The 20705-nt window shown below is 35.2% G+C and overlaps 1 protein-coding gene and 1 pseudogene across 1 annotated transcript; both read right to left on the minus strand.

Annotated features, from left to right (window-relative positions):
- Positions 1–503: 503 nt before the first annotated feature.
- On the minus strand, positions 504–10476 carry LOC132060005 (1-aminocyclopropane-1-carboxylate oxidase homolog 4-like). The gene is made up of 3 exons (XM_059452851.1): positions 9983–10476; positions 8730–9099; positions 504–949 (listed from the first exon to the last, which is right to left on the minus strand). The coding sequence occupies exons 1-3, from the start codon at positions 10468–10470 to the stop codon at positions 689–691; spliced, it is 1119 nt and encodes a 372-aa protein (XP_059308834.1). The 5' UTR covers positions 10471–10476; the 3' UTR covers positions 504–688.
- A 3236-nt stretch (positions 10477–13712) lies between these two features.
- LOC132061525 (1-aminocyclopropane-1-carboxylate oxidase homolog 2-like) lies at positions 13713–15237 on the minus strand (annotated as a pseudogene).
- Positions 15238–20705: the final 5468 nt, after the last annotated feature.

Below are 20705 nucleotides of genomic sequence, written 5' to 3' on the forward strand. Positions count from 1 at the left end.
ATTTTTATATCTTAATATCTTTTCAATCCGCTTTATTAAGTTTAATACCTTTCTTCAAGCCAAACATTTTTCTAAACCACAAAAATAAATTATGGGTGTGTTGGGTATGATGGTTGTTTTCCTGTCTTGGAAAATAATTATAACTTCCTTACTTATTTTTGGTATTTGTTAAGTAAGTAAGCCAAAACATAATGCATTTGTATGTAATTTAGGAAAGCACTAAGCCCTATGGGAGTAAGGTGGTTCCGGGGGGGGGGGGGGGAGCGGAGGTCGAGGGTGGTGGGGGTGGGAGGTCAAAGGATGAAAAGAAGACAATGAGCTTCGAATGCTGCGCATGAAATTTATTTTCCCTAATCCCATTAGAAAAATCATTTTCACAATTTTGGAAGAACCTGTTCGACCAACCAAACATGGACAAATTGTAAGACATTTCCAAAAAGAAAATATATTCATCCGTACCAAACACACCCCATATCAACTTTAAACAAGCGCAGCAAGCAATATATCTGAACTTATCTAATATTGAACAAAATAATGCAGGTATGTACAGAACTTTAACAAGCGTATATTTGATGAAATTTTCTACTTTACATTATTATTATTTCCACAACACATCTATAGGGACAGTATCATTTACACGAGCTACAAATTTTGATGTACTAACAGATTGCTACCTTTCTGTAAGCTTTTATACTTGATTTGAAACCCTGTAGTAATTTGTCAAGCTCTTCCCATCCAACTCTTTCGAAAAGAATCTTGTCATATAGTCCATGAATAAGAATTCCCGGTAAACTGCTGGTTTTTCATCCGATATTAGTTCGGGTAGAGGTCCAAATGAGTTCTCTCTTTGGCCTGGGTTAAAGAAGACAGCAACTGATACGCGTGGTTCTTGATAAGGGTTGGCTAGAACTCGGTGCTCCACGCTCTTGTATTCATCATTCGATATGATCTATAAAAGGGAAGTCGATTAATCATGATACAAATTGTTCTGAGGAAAAATGAGAACCACAAAAGATGAGCATTGGACAAGACTATGTTCAGGAAAATAGCACCAGCAAAAGCGAAAATTAAACATACAAATAGCTGCTCTTGACAGAGCATTTTGGTATCAGTTGACTCTACCATTACTATCTGGAGAAGTAAATCCACACCATAAGGGGTCGTTTGGTTGAAGGTGTTAGAATTAATCCTAGTATAAGATAATACAGTATTTAGTTAACCGCATTAGAAAACATAATTGCTGCATAACTCTGACATTATTAAAAATTACCTGCTTTAAGTTATGCGACAATCTACGGATTATTTCATATGGGATAGAATGTGTAATAACACTACCTAGAAAAGGATTAATAGTTGAAATTTGTATCTGCGTATAATACAACCTTTTACATATAACTCACTTTGGAGTTTAGTAATCTCAACTTTTGTTTGATACAAATACTTCCTCGCAATTTGCACGGAGTCGACATCATGTACAACTAAAGTCATAACAACAAATAACTTTTTCGTTAACTCATTTAAGCAAACTGTCATAGAGGAGGAAAAACTAATACCAGGAACAAAAAAATGACTAGGTGTTTATTTCTTGTGAAGGAAGCGACGAAGATCGGAATATAGATATGGTTGCTTGACTCGTTTAAAACTGAAAATTGGCCTCTATTCAAAATTGGAGGACACCCCAGTGATTCGTGATGCTGCAGATAGCTTGACATGGGGTCACTTAAAGGAGAGGAGATACACAGAGAAGGCTACCATCATTTTTGTTCCCACACTGGTATGGCAGATTATTGGCCCTGGAAACTGATTTGGAAGTCAATGTTCCCGGTGAAGGTTAAATGCTACAGCTGGCTAGCTACACGGAGTATGTTTGACTCAAGACAACCTCATGAGAAGAAAATTCCAGATTGCAAACAGATGCTACATGTGCCAAAATTCAGCAGAATCTATTAGCCAGTTATTGCTCCAGTGTACAGTTGCAAAGGACCTATGGTGTATGTTTTACACTATTTTTGGCCTTAGGTGGGTCATGCCACTGAATCTGAAAGATGCAGTGGTAAGTTGGAATGGCAAGTTGATAAAGTCATCAGAAGAGCCTGGACTATGATACCAGCCAGCATATTTGGGTAATATGGAATGAAAGGAATCGCAGATGTTTAGATGGTTTATCAACTCCAAACCATTCCCTCAAAGTCAAATGTCTCCTACTTTTATTAAGCTGGGACAAACCATCCCCTGTTATCTTCCCTGAACAGTTTTTGGATTTTGTTAGCTCCATTCACATACACATAGTTTTTTTGCCTCCTAGGGCTAACATTCTAAATAGTTCTAGTATATAGCCTGTTTTGTAGCTTGTCAGCTTCCTGCTATAGCATAGACAATTGTCATGAAGCTGACAGTATCTCTTTTGTTCACTTAGCATCTTCTTGATGCCAGCAATGAATCTATTTATTTCATCAAATATAAAAAATTAAAAACTGAAATATTCGCAAGTAGGACAAGGAAAATATGTGATGTTCACAATCATCCCATGATAGATGACAATTTGAGACATTTCATGCTATCCGATCAAAAACTTACAAGTGCTACTGAAAACATCATCGGTTCTATGGTTGAGTTGTTATTCGTGCAAATACAATTATTCGGTACCTTCAGAATGAAGCCGGTGGAATTGAAAATACAGGGTTTATTAAACAATATGCTCATATATAACTTCCTACAAGCACAAAAGAGAAACGTGATTAGCACTGAAGATGCTCAAACTTTGGTAGATCATTTGCAACTAAAGTCATACCAAAGACTCTTTTCATTAACCCATTTAAGCAAAACTACCATAGCGTATTTTGATGTTTCCTTTTTTATTCATCAAATCCATTTGCATGTTTAGCATTCTTAGTCCAGCTTTTCAGAACGTATTGCTCAAGGATACAAGAAAAATTTTAGTCAAAGAACAAAACTCTTAGCGCATGATAACATAGCTTACCTATGAATTCAAACATATAGATCTACCAGTAATGAAATTAAGTTGGACAGTTTTATAGTTTGTTTGGCTAAGCTTCCAAAATCAGCTTATTTTAAAAAGTACTTTTGGCGAAAAGCAATTTATGATTAGCCAATTAATTTAAAAAGGACTTTTGAGCAACAATTAGTATTTTGGCCAAACTTTTAAAAAGTGCTTCTAAGTGTATTTTTCTCAAAAGTACTTTTCAAAAAAGTGCTTTTGGGCAAAAGCTATTTTTTTAGCTTCTGAAAAACTGCTTTTGCTACTCCTTAAAAGCACTTATTTTCTCCCAAGGCCAAACACCTCACTTTTTTAAAATAAGCAAACAACAACAACCACATACCCAGTGTAGTCCCGCATAGTGGATCTGGGGAGGGTAAGATGTACTTAGACCTTACCTCTACCTTTATAGGGTAGAAAGGCTGTTTCCGATAGACCCTTGGCTAAAAAGAATTTTTTAAAATACGCACTTATTGAAAAAATAAATATTTTTGGGGGAAAAATAAGCTTTGGCCAAACAGGCTATTAGTTTTCCCACTTTCACCTATTAGCTTCAATATTGATCACTTTTTTGGCTGCCACTTGCAAAAAAAAAATTTGATGAACTCTAGTATAAATTCTTTTTGGGTAAGCGTTGGCTGCATTCTTTAACATCCCGCAATCTTCTACAGAGAAGTTAAGGTTTTCCTCGACATTTGTAATCCGCAGTTGCCTCAACATCACGCATTTCATCAGCCCATTGCTCATAGTGCTTTACAAATTCAGTTATACTCATTGTCTTGCATGTGAAGACTCATTGTGCTTACTTGTTTAAGTTGATGTCTAGCAGAGAAAATAGAATGACCAACTCTCCCCTCAAATTATATAGCTTTTGAAGCCAAGTACTACTCTCACAATCCTCTGCTCATTCTCTGCCGTATTAACTCGAATTTTACTCTTATTTGCACCTCTACAAGATTATATCAAAATAGTCCCTAAATTCTAATCTCCAGTAAAGTTGTGATATGGTTTTTTCGGGTATTTCTATCAATGTGCCATTCACATAAATGATGACATGTATCATGTTAGGAAAAACTTCTACAATGGTAAATGCTATAGATGAGCTTGATCTGTACAAATAGTTCTCGCTGCTCTTCATTCGATTGCCTTGAAAATGTTTGAAATAACCAAATAAACGAACCAATTGCGTTTTGAAGGCAACGGGAGGAAGAGCACCCAGAACTATTTTTACTAATCAAGCTCATGCATAGCGTTTCCATTAAAGATGTTTTTTTGAATACATGTCATTGTTTATGTGAATGAGAAATTGATAGAAATGCCCAAACGAACATACTACAGCTTTATTGGAAATTGGGATTTAGATACTATTTTGATTTTTGATAAACTCTTATGTAGGTGCAAGTCAAAGTCAGAATTAAAGTTAATACGGTAGAAGATGATCAATGACTGGGTTTCATCAAAAAAAAAAAAAAAAAGATGATCAATGACTGGGACTATGGGAGTAATCCTTGGCTTCAAAAGCTATATGATTTGAATAAAAAGCGGGACCTGCATTTAGTTGTTCTATTTTCACGGCAGACATCAAATCAACTCAAAGAAGTGAGAGCACGAATAGGGTCTTTATAGAAATGACATGCAAGATAATAGTATAACTGAATTTGTAAAGCATTATGAGCAATGAACATATGAAATGTGTGATATTGAGGCAACTGAGGATTACAAATATCGAGGAAAACCTGAACTTCCAATAGAAGATTGTGGGATGTTATAGCATACACTAGTGTTTACACAAGAAGAAATTATATAGGGGTTTACCATGAATTTTCGGAAGGGATAACTAAAAAAGGGATCAAAGTTGAAACTAATAAGGCCTATAATAAACACACAATTTAAATAGTAAAATGGGCAAATTGTAAGTTGTCCAGCTTAATTCTCTTAATAATTCCATAACTTGTAGTTGAGAACAACAACATACCCAGTGTAATTCCACAAGTGGGATTTGGAGAAGGTGGCACTAAGAGTTTTGTTCTTTGTGTTGAATTTTTTTGGTATTCTTGAAGCAATACATTTTGAAAAGATAGACAAGAATGCTAAGCATGATTTGAGGAGTAGATCAATAAGTTGGAAACATCAAAATTCTCTATGATAGTTCGCTAAATGGATTAATGAAAAAGGCATTTGTTGTTATGATTTTGGTTGCAAATGATCTACCAAAGTTTGAGCATCTTCACTGCTATCATTTTTCTATGAAATTATAAGCATCTTGTTTAGTAAACCCTGCATTTTCAATTCCACAAGTTTCATTCTCAAGGTACCGAACAACTATTTTCGTATGAATACCAGCTCAACCCTATAACCAAGGATGTATTTAGTAGCACTGGTTAGTTATTGACCGAATAGTTTTGAAATATCTCAAATAGTCTTCTATAATGGGATGGTTATGCACGTCATGAAATTCACAAATTTTCATGCCCCACTTTGAAAATTTTGAATTTTAAACAAGTCAAAAAATCACATCGATATTCTAACCTTTGTCACTTCCTTTCTTAACAAGGGGAAATCTTATCAGCTTTGTCCTTCACAAGAGCAAAAATAAAACACGTACTCGTTTATTTGTCCCTACTTATAAGTTTTTGCCCCCTCTATGGCAATTCGCTTAAATGGGTTGATGGGAGAGCCATTTATCGTTATGATTTTAGCTGTAAATGACGTCAACTTCAAGGATTGCTAGAAAGTATTTGTATCAAGCAACAGTTGAGATTACTGAACTCCAAAGTGAGTTATACGTAGAAAGTCATGATAAAGATGAGTATAGGTTCAGTCACAAGTATTGATCCTTTCTAGGCCGTAAGAGTCAGATTCTGGATCCAATTAAGAGGGGGGCAAAAAAAAAAAGAGAAGGGAAAAGGATACTGGAAATCGAAGCCGAAAATTGAGCAAAGAAGGAAAAGGACTACCCCATGCACAACAATCCTTGTGTACCATGGAAGTGACTACAGGCACACGATCATTTTTAATATCACAAATACACATGAGTCCAGGGGATAAACTTTTGAGGTTTAATCTCTAACTGTCTAGTGACATATTTTTTGCAACTAGTCTTTGTACGTCTATTTATCTCAATCTGTATTTTCCTTCTAAAGTCAAACATGCAGTTACATGGAGAATCAAACAAATTTCACTCAACCTTGACTCAGACTCAAGTTTACACGCAGGCGGTTGCAATAAAAAACAAGGCTCAAACAATACTCAAGCAAATGTTAGCATCATTGTGAAGAGAAAATCAGTTTGAAGCATAATTGGACCCTCTATTGCATGTGAATCTCCTAGATATGCTTTTATATTCTTCCTACAGGGGTGTTCTTAAACAATTAATTAGCTAATTTACTGCAGAATATTACATCTATGAACTATGTATCTCTAATTCAAAAGTGAAATATAGTATGAAAAGTGAATTTTTATATTCTGGTAACTAGAAATTGTCGAGTGAAAAAGAGTCTTAGAAATTTTAATTTCAGACATCTGGAATATGTTTTTTCTTTCTTTTTTTTTTCTTTTTTTAATTTGAGAAATATATAGGGAAGCCTTGAGAGATAGGGAAAGATTCGTGCCTAAAATCCATAGATGACTGGACGTAGCAGAAGATCTTAACAATTGAGTTATACTTAGATAGGACTGGAGCAAGATCGGTACAAGAACTTTCCATTGAAGTAAAGAATCCCGATCAACAATCGATTCACAATTTGGAGATTGCATGTTTAAGTTTGGATAAATTAGCATATCATAAAGGGAATAATTAGGGCAGTCGGAAAAAAGGCAGAAGAACTAAAAATGGCTCTTAACTTTGCAGACATACAAGAAGTGTTGAAGAGTTATTTTAAGTGGAAACGGTCGATGAAACGAGAAGGTTGGATTGAAGAATTGTTTAAGGTGAACAAGTGGAAAAAACAGGAAGGCATTTCACATTAATGCATTCAAGGAAGAAGTATTGGAGTGCTTTAGGTGAAAGAGACGAAGTTCTAAAGCAATTCTGAATGCCATACCAAAACATTACAAAAAGAACAAATTCACTTGCGAATGCACTTCCTAGTCAACCAACATGTATGTCAACATTAAGCAATTGACATTAAAATTCTGGATCAATAGCAATGGAAATTGAAAATTTTATCTATTGAATCCTACAAACATGCTAGTCTTGGATGCCTAAACTTGGAGACCATGTAGGCCTGCTTTTCTCACAAGAGTCAAAATGAGAATAATGCAAACATGACAGATTTCTTCGATGAGAAACGACAATTCTCGAACAAGAAGAAGAACTCCATCCTAAACTCATCTCACAAAGTATCGGAATTGGAAAATCATTTGCCACAGCAATGCAACCTAAAACTCCAGCTATTAAGTACCTAATGCACCATACTTCAGCTACATATTCTACTGTTCTTGGTACAACATGCATCCTTATGTTTTATCATGAGAAGCCAAAAACCACACTGAAAGAAAATTATCAATCATGCACAAACAAAACGAGTCAAACATACTTATATCCTGAAAAAAGAACAGTATAGACCTTGGACGCGCTTTTGACCTAAATGGTCTTTTGAATTTACGAACTGATCTTAACTTCATCCTAAATAAATTGAATCTGAACTTAAATAAGTCTCCAAAATTGCATTTCTTGGACCAATCCTAGTCCAACAGCTAAAGCTGCTTTGAGTTTAATGCGACCAAATGAGAACATCACCAAATTCATCCCGTAGGTTCACAACCTAGATTAAATTTATTCCTCAATACTAACCACATAGGACAAGTTTTTGACCTGAACGTCAAAGTTAAGGAATTGGTCTAGGTATTGTCTTAAAAAATTTGATGCCAAACATAAATAATCTTAAAAGTTTGCATCTTTTGATCAACTTTGATCCAATCACTAATGACATCTTATAAGTTCATGGGTTCAATTAAATTCATCTCTCAAACACAGTGGTGGATCCACCTTTGAGCTTATGGTGCACGTTCACCCATCCAGTTTAATTCAGGAATGAATTTTATATTTTAAATTTTTTGAAAAGTAGGTTCTGCATTGCAGTGTGCACCCTTTGTTAAAAGCAGACACTGGGTGCCTCATTGCCTTAATTTCGTAGATCTTTCAACTGTACAGGATGAAACCATTTGCTAATTTCTTTTTCTTTTCCTTTTCCCATTCTATCTTTTCCCTTCTCTCCACTTCATCAGACCTACATTCCTCAATGCAATCCCAGGACAATTCCTTGTTTCTTTCTTTTTCGTTTTCTTTTCCTTAACTTTATCAGACCACAGTTCTTGAACTTCCTCAAATTGATCCTTTTTATTTCCTATTTCTTTTACCTATCTATTGATTTTGTTTTTCTCTCATTAACTTCATCCTACTGGACTTTAATTACCAAGATTGCATGGTGAACAACAAAGGATTAAAAAGTTATCTACTTATTAGTTACTTCAAATTGATGTTTGCCGCTAATCTCTATGTTTGAGCCACTATAAATAATTTATATGACTATAGGATTTAAGTTACACCATGAAACACATTGAACCCTGCTGTCAACTCAATCCTCCTTTTTAAGTGAACCGCGCCCATTATACACCTAATTGGGAACACATTTCTCGATTATCAAAAAACGACACAAACCATAATGTCCTCCAAGAATACAAATTATACAAGTTTAATCACATTCATGAGCAAATAAAGAGAGCATACCTGGAGAATATCACCAATATTAATCACAATAGCTCCCAGAATCGGCTCCAAATCAACCCAATCATCACCAAATTTTACTTGCAATCCCATCACCTCATTCTGCACCAACACTGTCAACACACCCGGATCAGTATGTGGCGTTAGCCCTTTCGTCAACTCTGGCTGTGGACAATAAGGGTAGTAATGTGCAGCCATAACTCTTGCATCCAAACAAGACAATTCCTTCAATCTCTCCTTATTTACCCCTAACCCTTCACATAACAAACCCATCAATTCTTCCCCAATTTTTACCACTTCTTTGTCCCACTCAACCGCCGCCTCCCTACATACCTCCGGCACGTACTCCCACTCTGGCGGAGTGGGACCCAACCTGTTGGAAAAAATAATTCAAAGTTGTTAGGAATATTAGAATTATGTCTAAATAGTATTCATATTCAAAATTATATAGGAATATGGGTGTGTTTGGAATGACGGAAGATATTTTCCTTTTTTCCTTTTTTGGTTGCACTAATATCTAGGAAAATGTTTTGTAGAACATTTTCCGGATCAATAAGAACACACCAATACCCCCACACCCCCTCCAACCCCACCTCCCACCCCACCTACCCCCAACTCCGCCTACCCACCCCCACGCCACCTACCCCTTGCCTACCCCATCTCCCACCTCCCACCCCGCCTACCCACCAGAGGCGGATCCAGGATTTGATACTTGTGGGTTCCAACCCATTTCAAACTTAAAAAAATAAAGAGACAAAGCAAAGACCTACAGGTGACCAAGGGATTCGAACCCTTGACCAAAAGAAGCAAAGCTTTAAGAGTTCTTTGTTGCCACTGGACTAACAACACACTTTATTAATGGGTTCCCAAATAGTATTTTTTATATCTTTGCTGAATTTTTCAATACAAATACAGGATCCGCACAAATACATCGGGGTTCCCGGAAACCCCCATATAATTAGCTAAATCCGCCCCTGCTACCCACCACCAAAAGTCACCCTCCAATTTCAAAAGACTGATAGTATTTTGCTTTGAATATATGCAAATGCTCTTAAAGTGACATTTTTCAACTTAGCGTACCAAAAAAAAGAAAACCAATAGAAAAATCACTTTTTTTCCGAGTGGAAAACATTTTTTGCCATACCAAACACACCCTAGGTTATTCAATTTTTTTTTAGTCAATAGAGATACTACTAGGCTATTTTCATACTGCGGAAATTATAGAAAGCATTCAAAAAATAATTTCCTTTCACAACCTCATCTGCAACGTGTCCCTCCAGCTGGCAGCTTTAGAATTATACAAATCAAAATTCGTAGAATACGCAGCTCCACGTGTCATATCTCTACTATAATACTTCATCTTCACTTCATCAGGCAATTCATTAAACGACTTAACCGAACCAACAATTTTATTTATTGCCTCCACCTTAACAGAGTGATTAATAATCTGGAAAAATCCAAGCGTCGTTGATGCACTGTGAATTTGGTCAACCAGCGTTGACCGAGGGAGAGAAAAGTCAACGACGGGGATGGAGTGTTTTTTGTAACCGGGTCGGGTTGTGGGTTCCGGGTCGGGTTCTGATGGGTGGATGAAGAAAGTGGGTATGGTTGTAAGGCCTTTGTCGACTAGGCCTTTTACTCCGATTTTTGATTCGTCGAATTCTTTTAGCTCTTTCACACGGTTTGGGTTCGGAACTTGGTTTGGGTTTGGGTTCGGAACTTGGTTTGGGTTTAGGTTTGACATTTTTGTTACAGAAATGGTGTATTTGGGTTTGGGATTGGAGAATTGTGAAGAGAATGGCACAGCAGCATAATATAAAAAAATTATTACAAGTTTGATGATGTTGACTGTGGAGTGTTTTTTAATTAAACGGAAACGAAAGATAGCAACAGAACATTCTTCAAACATGAAGATATTGTATTTTACGTACTAGAGTGGTTCATTTCTAGATAAAATAAAATATTCTATACTCGATTCTGTGGCTATCTTTCGTTTCCGTTGAATTACAAAACACTCCATACTCAAATATCATTAACATCCATTAATTTTACGTAATTATTCTCTTTGTCTATTTTTTATTTATTATGTATATTAAAAACAAATATTCATTTTTACTTATTCAATTTAGAAAATCAAGAGATAAATCTACTATATCATACTTGTTACCCTTATTGTTAATTATTAAAATGAAAACTTCATGAAATTGTTAGTAACTACACAACTTTTAAAATATATTTAATTGAGTTCAACTATTAAATAACTTAATAATAATTATGGGTGATATCATAGAATTGTTATTCTATTTTTTTGCTTCCTTAAGAGGTGTATCAAGTCAATAAAGGATATGTCAAAATGGATGGTGGGAGTATTTGTTTAATTTTTTAACCCTTGTGGAGTATTTTATTAGTGTTGCTGGCTCGGGAACCACTCCCCAACATTATTGAAACATAAAAATAAAAAATATTTCCTCCGTGGACAAGTAAAAGTTAAATGTTATTATGCTAAAGTGGACAAGTAAAAGTGAAACGTTATTTTTAATAACCGGTTTGGGTCGGTTATTGATTAAAACCATAACCAAACCAATTTAGTAGGTTTTTAAATGTCTAAAACCATAACCAAACCAAATAAAATAATAACCACCGGTTTTGTTATTGTCGGTTTGGTTCGATTTTTCGATTTATGATTAACGATACCTTATGAAAATATTAAAAAGACTTGTTCAAACGATAATTTTATTTATAGTTTAAGAAAAAAGACATGTTTTTTTTATTATTATTTAACCTATTACATATAGAGCTAAAAATTATTTATAGTTTTTGTCATCTTAATACACATACCTGGAAATAAAGTAGAGCATAGGAACTTTTAATTGTTGTTACAAACATACATATTAATTAAACATAAAGACTACATAAAATTAAAATGAAAATATATGAAATAAAAAAACTTTGTGTAATGATCCCAAACTTTGGGGCAGTACTTGCATTTTGCTCTCAATTCTCCCATTTTATTAAAAAAACTTTGTGTAATGATCCCAAACTTCAAATGTTTTTCTATCATTATCCCCAGGCTAGGGTCTCAACTACGAGGAGTTGTTCTTTTACGCTTTTAGGAGGATTACCCACGGAAGAAGTAGTAGGGCATTACCACGTGCTTGAGTTGCGACAAATGCTATCGATGTTACTAAAGTATCTTCTACAGGAACCTCCAAATCTACAACCTCTGTCCTTTTCATATGAAAAATATTAGAAGTTTAGGACTCATTCAGACAAGAAAAAAGAAAGGTATAAATTCGAAAAAAAATAAATAAGAAACGACCTAAAATCAAATGGCTGACAAAGAAAGGCTAAAAATTTAAGTTAAAGGCATTAGACTCTAACGTGAGCTTCTGTTAGTAGGTTTACACTTAAGACTTAAAAGAGTTAAAAGCCTTAAAGACATGGGCTTGGACATATTCTTAAAACATGGCCCTTAAACAAATCATGTGAAATAAATAGACCAAGAATCAAATTAATGATTAAAAGGTATAAAATATTTATAATTATTTATGAAAAACTAATGTTATACATATAAATTATAAAATTTATTTATATAATTTATCGGTTTTGGTTCGGTTATTTATTCGGTTATTTTTTAATAGAACCATAACCAAACCAAATATTATCGATTTTTAAAATTTAAAACCAAATCAAACCAAATGTCAGTTTTTTTATTCGGTTTGGTTTTGGTTTTAACCAAAACCGTGAACAGCCCTACTTAGAACACTCCTGCCGTTCACTTTTACTTGTCTAATATATTAAAAATAATGTTTCACTTTTATTTGTTCACTTTAGCATATTAAATAGGCGTTTGGCCATAGAAATCAAAAACTTTTTCACTCTTTTTTGAAATTTTGGAGTTGGAGTTGTGTTTGGCCATAGTTTTTGCAAATAGTATTTTTTTGTTGAAATGTACTTTTTACACTTCAAGTTGTATTTTGAATTTTCATGGCCAAACACTAATTTTTGAAAAAAGTGGGAAAAAAAATCCAGAAAAGAGTGAATAATTATTATGGCCAAACGGGTCCTAAGGGAAAGACAAACTTTTTTTTTTGGGTAAATACTTACCCACAGCGGGTGTTTACACCAACTCAAATGCAATTTATCATGATTAAGTGATTTAATGAAGTGAATATATACATTAATTAATCATGATCAGGTTATAGTTATAGTTATATACATATTTGAACACATGTTATATATTTATTAGTTTAGTATAAACATCCGGTGTGAGTAAATTTGTACTCCTTTTTTCTTCCTTAACATTAATTGCTCATTTTCAAATCATTTTTCAAGTCTATGGAGACCATATGCCAATTAATATGAGTATTACAATAAAATATATACATCATTTATCAATTCTTAAGGCGCATGCAGAGTAAAAAATGGACAAGTAAAAATAAACGGAAAAAATATTTTTGATTTTTATGTTTCAAGAATGTTGGGGGGCGGCGGTGTTTCAACAGTGTTTAAGGGTGGTTCGATGGTGGCGGCTTAACTCGCCAGAGAAGATGGAGAGGAAGACAGAAGGGTGGGAAAGAGGATATGAATGAGAGTAAAAGTGAGGGAAGAGAGAAAACGTTAGAGAGAGAGAGAGAGAGAGTTACGTGTTAGTTATCTTTGTCATTGTCAATCGTAGTTAAAATGACAATAGCCTTCAAAACGAATAGACAACCCACGAGGAAAAAAATTGGCTCCAAATCAACCCAAATCTTCACATTTGTCAAATTTAATTTGCTTTGTAACCCCATGCACCACCTTTTTAACATATATATATATATCTCTAAATCGCACCAACCTTTGTCCATTTTTGTAAGAACACAGCTAGGAACTCTAATAAAATCGGGGAAAACTTAAAAGAATTAAAGAATTTGGAGTCACCTTGAATAAATTTGCACATTGCAACTAAAGTAGATGTTAAGTTACCTTTGTCATTGTCAATCGCGTTCAACCACTTTCGTCAACTCGATGTGGACAATAAAGGTAGTAATGTATACAATCATACGGACAATAAGGGTAGTAATGTGCAGCCATTATTCTTGCATCTAAACATGACAATTCCTTCAATCTCTCCTTATTTACCCCTAAGCCTTCACATAACAAATCCATCAATTCTTCCCCAATTTTCACCACTTCTTTGTCCCACTCAACCGCCGCCTCCCTACATACCTCCGACACGTACTCCCACTCTAGCGGAGTGGGACCCAACCTGTTAGAAAAAATAAATCAAAGTTGTTAGGAATATTAGAATTATGTCTAAATAGTATTCATATTCAAAATTATATAGGAATAGGGGTGTGTTTGGAATGACGGAAAATGTTTTCCTATTTTTCCTTTGTTGGTTGCACTAATATCTAGGAAAATGTTTGGTAGAATATTTTCTGGATCAATAAGAACACACCAATACCCCCACACCCCCTCCAACCCCACCTGCAACCCAAAGCTACCCACCCCACCTACCCCCAACTCCTCCTACCCACCCCCACACCCCCTAAAACCCCACCTCCCACCAACACCCCCTCCAACCCCACCTACCCCCAACTCCGCCTAACCACCCCCATCCCACCTACCCCTTGCCTACGCCATCTCCCACCTCCCACCCCGCCTACCCACCACCAAAAGTTACCTTCCGATTTCAAAAGACTGATAGTATTTTGCTTTGAATATATGCAAATGCTCTCAAAATGACATTTTTCAGCTTGCGTACCAAAAACAAGAAAATGAGTAGAAAAATCACTTCTTTTCCGAGTGAAAAACATTTATCGCCATACCAAACACACCCTAGGTTATTCAATTTTTAATCAATAGAGATACTACTAGCTATTTTCATATTGCGGGAATTATAGAAAGCATTCAAAGATTCACAGAAATTTTGCATTCTTTCACAACCTCATCTGCAACGTGTCCCTCCAGCTGGCAGCTTTAGAATTATACAAATCAAAATTTGTAGAATACGCAGCTCCACGTGTCATATCTCTACTATAATACTTCATCTTCACTTCATCAGGCAATTCATTAAACGACTTAACCGAACCCACAATTTTATTTATTGCCTCCACATTAACAGGGTGATTAATAATCTGGAAAAATCCAAGCGTCGTTGACGCACTGTGAATTTGGTCAAGGGAGAGAAAAGTCAACGACGGGGATTGAGTGTTTTTTGTAATCGGGTCAGGTTGTGGGTTTCGGGTCGGGTTCTGATGGGTGGATGAAGAAAGTGGGTATGGTTGTAAGGCCTTTGTCGACTAGGCTTTACTCCGATTTTTGATTCGTCGAATTCTTTTAGTTCTTTCAGACAGTTTGGGTTCGGAACTTGGTTTGGGTTGTTAAGTTAATGTTTTAATTAATTTTGAAACATTTCATCTGATAAAAGTTTTTCAAACTAAATGAATGTGAATTTGAAGATACATTCTTCATTTAGTATTTTACGTTTTAGGTTCTTGAAAGTTACATGAAAGTTGCATGTATTCATGAACCTATTTTAAATCCTATTTAATGAAAACTTTTATGTTATGTAATTTTTATCCTATAAATAGTGTTTCATTCTTTTGGAAAAGGCAAGCACTTCAAGAAAACAATTTCCCCTAAAACTTTAGAGACATTGATCAAAAGGTGAAATCACCAATTCAAGAATAGAAGAGCAACTTTCTTGAATAATACTTGTTGTGGCTTAGTTGAATCCCGAAGATAGAGTTGTTATTTATTCTTCCGTTTGCTCGTGGGAGAGACTCCAACTATCTTCAAGAAACGTCTTAACGTGCCTCTAAACCAAGCAAGTTTATTTTGGATTTCTTTTATTATTATCATCCTTGTTCTAACAATTTGAAGATAGTTGTCTCTATAGCTACTACATCAACATTGAATGGTGTTCCATCTCTGCCTAATCCTAATTTTGAAATATTCGATGGCAAAGACTTTCCTAGATGGCGTGGAAAGATGGAATTCTTTTTAAGACGATTGAAGTTGGCATATGTTCTTGAACAACCTTTTCCTAATGCTCCTGGTCCGAGGTAGCAACTGACGAGGCTACTTTGAATAAAAAACAAATTGCCAAGTGGAAAGATGATGATTATTTATGTAAGAATTATATTCTTGGAGGAATGGCCAACAAATTTTATGATCAATATTATACCAAGTGCAATTTGCTAAGGATATTTGGGACACTCTCCAAAATAACTATTTGGCGGAAGAGGCGAGTTCAAAGAAATTTCTTGTTTCAAACTATATGGAGTTCAAAATGGTTGATGATAAGTCAATCACTGAACAAGTGCAAGAATTCCAACTTATAGCTAATAAAATTGCTATCTCTGGAATTGCTCTTGATGAAAATTTTCATGTTGGTGCTATTGTCTCGAAACTTCCTTCCTCTTGGAAAGAATACGAAGCAAACTCTTACACAAGAAAGAAGATTTGACTCTTGAGCAATTGTTGCAACATTTGCAAATTGAACAAGAGACTCGATATCGTGACAATAATATTTTGAAGGAACCCGTCATGAAAGCTCATGTGATTGAAGAAAAATCAACCAAGAAGGAATCTGTTAATAAGAAAATTCCGAAGGCAAAGAGAGGTACCAATTTCAAGCGTACTAGTACCAGTTCTAAGTCAGTTGAATGTTACCACTGTCACAAATTTGGTCACTATGCGCGTGATTGTAAAATTCTTAAAGCTGAAAAGAAGAAAGAAAAGGCAAATAACCATGGAAAAGATGAATTTGTAGCAATGGTTACAGAAGCATTTGTAGCAGGAAATCAAGTGGAATGGTGGATAGACACTGGCGCAACTCGTCATATATCAGGCGATCGAAATGCTTTCAAGACCTATGATTTAGTGGGGGACGATAAAGCTTTGTATATGGGAAACTCATCCTCTGCTAAGGTTGTGGGAAAAGGAACTGTTGAATTGAAGTTTACTTCCGAAAAGATAGTCACGCTGATGGATGTATTGCATGTTCCTGAAATTAAGAAGAACTTGGTGTCAGGTACGCTTCTTTCGAAGCATGGTTTTAGAATGATTTTTGAGGCGATAAATTTATCTTTGTCTAAAAATGGCATATTTGTTGGAAAAGGCTATGCTACAAATGGAATGTTCAAACTCAATATTGATAATGAAAATATTTCTCCTTATATTATGGAGTCTCTAGATTTATGGCATGAATGTCTTGGTCATGTGAATTTTAGATCCATACAACTTATGGTGAAAAATGGATTAATTAAGGACAGTGGAAAAGATCATACTACTAAGTGTCTTACTTGTAGTAAATGCAAGATAACAAAGAAACCTTTTAAGACGGTTGAAAGGACATCCACACTTTTGGAATTAATTCTCACCGATATCTGTGAGATGGATTGTTTGTCACGTCATGGTAAGAGATATTTTATCACTTTCCTTGACGATTACTCAAGATATACATATGTCTTTCCATTAAGAACAAAAGATGAGCATTTGAGTCTTTCAAAACATATAAAGCAGAAGTTGAAAATAAATTGAGTTTGAAGATTAAATCAATTAGATCTGATAGAGGTGGGGAATATTTAAAATCAGATTTTATTGATTTTGTTGAGAAAGAAGGCATTGAAAAACAATTGACTACATCTTTACACCACAACAAAAGGGTGTAGCAGAAAGGAAAAATAGAACTTTCATAGAAATGGTTAATTCTATGCTTTATAGAACTGGTATGCCTGGAAATTTGTGGACTGAAGCCTTATTTTCAGCCTGTCATATTTTGAATCGAATACCTTCCAAGAAACTTGAGGCATCCCCTTATGAACTTTGGAAGAACCGAAGGCCAAATATAAATTATTTTAAAGTATGGGGTTGTTTGGCTCATGTTAGATTACCGATCAACATTTGGCTAAGGTTGGCTATAGAGGAGTAGATTGTGTGTTTATTGGTTATTCTCGGACAGAAAGCTTATAGATTCTTAAATCTTGAGACTTCAAGTCCTCACACAATTATTGAATCCTTACATGCTAACTTTTTTGAGAATATATTTCCTAAGAAAAAAGAATCTTTAGAACAAGATGCAAGTTCTTTTACATCTCCTCTTAAAAGGAAAACAGTTGAGTCCGTGGAAGAAAACCATCTGGGGTGCAGTATAAGATCAACGAAGCCAAAGAACTTTAGACCTGATTTTCAAGTCTATTTGGTTGAAAAAGATCTGAAAGTTATCTTTGAAGCAAAGATCTTCCCATGATGCTCCTTTCTGGCGTGAAGCTATTGATGATGAAATGCATTCTATCATGTCAAATGATACATGGATTTTGTCAGATCTTCCTCTGGGGTGTAAACCTATTGGTTGTAGATGGATTTTTAGGAAGAAATTAAAATCTGATGGTACTATAGATAAGTACAAAGCTCAGTTGGTAGCAAAAGGTTTTACTCAAATGAAAGATATTGATTATTTTGATACCTTTGCACCTGTAGCTCGGATGACATCTATTCGGCTCTTAATTGCTTTAGCAGCAATTCATAATATGATAATTCATCAAATGGATGTGAAGACCGCGTTTTTGAATGGAGATCTAGATGAAGAAGTTTACATGAAACAACCAGAGGGGTTTATCATTCCTGGTAAGGAACATAAAGTTTGTAAGCTTCGTAAATCTCTTTATGGATTAAAACAAGCTCCAAAGCAATGTCATGAGAAATTTAGAAAGGCCATGATTTCTAATGGCTACTCAATCAATGGTGACGATACATGCATATTCAGTAAATTAATTTCAAGAAAATTCTGGATTTATAATGTGTCTCTATGTGGATGACATGTTGATCTTTGGAACTGATATTGAAAGAGTTAAAGAAACAAAATCATTTCTTGCTTCTCGGTTTGAAATGAAGGATCTTGGAGAAGCTGATGTAATTTTGGGCATTAAAATTGTGAGATAAGCTAATGGTTTGACTCTTACTCAAGCAAGTTATATTGAGAAAGTTCTGGAGAGGTTTGGTCATTTCTATGACAAGCCTGCTCCTACACCATTTGATCCTAGCATCAAACTAGTGCGAAACTCTAGTGACTGTTACACCTTGAAAATTTCCCCTTAAGCGTACAGTGAATAGACTAATGAGGGGTACGATGTATACGAGGTTTGGACAAGTGAGAACTAGTATGTGATGATGCTAATTAAGAATTTCAAAGGCATTAGACTTGAGGAAAGAAAGTTGTTAAGAGAAGCGAGACTTAAGTTAGTGTATCGGACGAGAATTATGAGCGTTGAGTTAATGATGTCCTAATGATGTCCCAAGGAAGAGTTATAACATCCCTTCGAATGATATTGAAGTGTTGAACAAGTGTTAAGAAGGTTCCACAAGGATCGGAGATCAAACGAGTTGTCGAGAACGAAAATGGAACCACTGGGCATTATACGGCCCAACCTACGGACCGTATAAATTGTACCAGCCGTATGTTGGACCGTAAGGAGGGAACCAGCTACTGGACCAAACATACGGCCACACATACGGTTCGTATAAATAGTACGGGCCGTATGTTGGTCCGTATAAGGTTGATCGGCCAGCTTTTTAAGTTAAGTATAAGGGACCATTTTTCATTCCATTCATTTCCATTTCATTCCTCCACAACACAAGAAGCCTCTAGAGTGTTCCAAACATTTCATCCATGAGAAAACCATAGAAATCTAAGATCAACAACAAGAAATCAAGAGAATCAAGTGAAGGAAACCCATTAAAAGTCATCCAAGTCAAGAAATCCAAAGAGAGATAAAATAGGGTTTTGGTGCTAAGGGTGAATCACCACTCCAAGCTTATTCCTCCATCATCTAAGGTAAGTTTCATGAACTTTACATGCTATTTGAAGTATTATTGAGTTAAGATTCATGGATTGTAGAAGAGTACAACAAATGGGTCATTAAATGGATGATTAATGTCATTATTGATTAATAGTTGGATTGAATCATAGAAATGAGTTTGTTGATGATATAAATACGTTATAAATGACCTATAGAGCATGAAATGAGTATTGGATATGAAAGAATGCGACGATGGATTTTTAGTCATAATTATGGGAAATTGAGGTGAAATTATGGAATGCGAAGCATGTGAATGAACTACGATTATTGTTAATGTTATTGTAGTGATTATTATGGATGTTGGGAGTTGATATGAAATATGGCGGAAAGTTGTATAAACAAAGGAAACGCTGCCCAAATTTCTATAGCTTTAGTAAGTATGTTTTCACGATTATATAGCTAATGTCGATGCGAATTCCATTGAAGGTAAACGAGTGCATTAAAGGAGAACGAGCAAGCGATAGAATAGCTAAACGACAAAGGTATGTGAGGCTAGTCCTTTCTTTCCAAGGCATGAGTCATATAACATGAATTTCCTCTTTTACTATAAACGTTCCTATCTCTAAGAAGGTAAAGATCCTCATTCATGAATAGCTATACGAGATAAGACATACGATGACTATGATAGCGAGCTAAAGTCTAGAAATATTATAGCCTTTGACATGATGCTCCTAAGAAGCTAATGATGCTATATATATGTAATCAAATGGTATTGATCAAATTGTCCACTCACCTTATGCTTGTTCCTTCAAGGTGAGGCAGAATACGTAAGAATGCTCATAATGACATCGGGGGTCCACGACCTTATGTCACCCCGATAAAGTATGAATAGCTAAGAGTCCCTATGCATGTATTGTAATACGTATATGATGTCAAGCATACCACGATGAGTTATGATAAGCATATTATGATGAGCAGGTTATGATAAGCATGATGTAATGAGTATATGGTGATATTGACTATTACACCGCACCTATATGGTCGGACAGTTATTACAGTTATGCATATATATATGATATGATGATAAGCATATGATGACGCTAGAGTAAAACAAAGCTACTACGTGACTATGAAACGAGAAATAGTAATGAACCTATATATGCATGTACGATATGAGATATATGTGATGTGA

This window comes from Lycium ferocissimum, chromosome 6 (assembly GCF_029784015.1).
Source record: "Lycium ferocissimum isolate CSIRO_LF1 chromosome 6, AGI_CSIRO_Lferr_CH_V1, whole genome shotgun sequence".
Taxonomy (NCBI): domain Eukaryota; kingdom Viridiplantae; phylum Streptophyta; class Magnoliopsida; order Solanales; family Solanaceae; genus Lycium; species Lycium ferocissimum.

What these genes read in the sequence shown, in the direction of transcription:
- LOC132060005 (XM_059452851.1), bottom strand. Translation starts at nt 10,470, where the DNA reads ATGTCAAACCTAAACCCAAACCAAGTTCCGAACCCAAACCCAAACCAA. An exon ending in AGGGACACGTTGCAGATGAG is followed by an intron (nt 9,100 to 9,982) that starts GTTGTGAAAGGA and finishes TTTTTCCAACAG; the next exon opens with GTTGGGTCCCACTCCGCCAG. An exon ending in ATATTGGTGATATTCTCCAG is followed by an intron (nt 950 to 8,729) that starts GTATGCTCTCTT and finishes TCCCTTTTATAG; the next exon opens with ATCATATCGAATGATGAATA.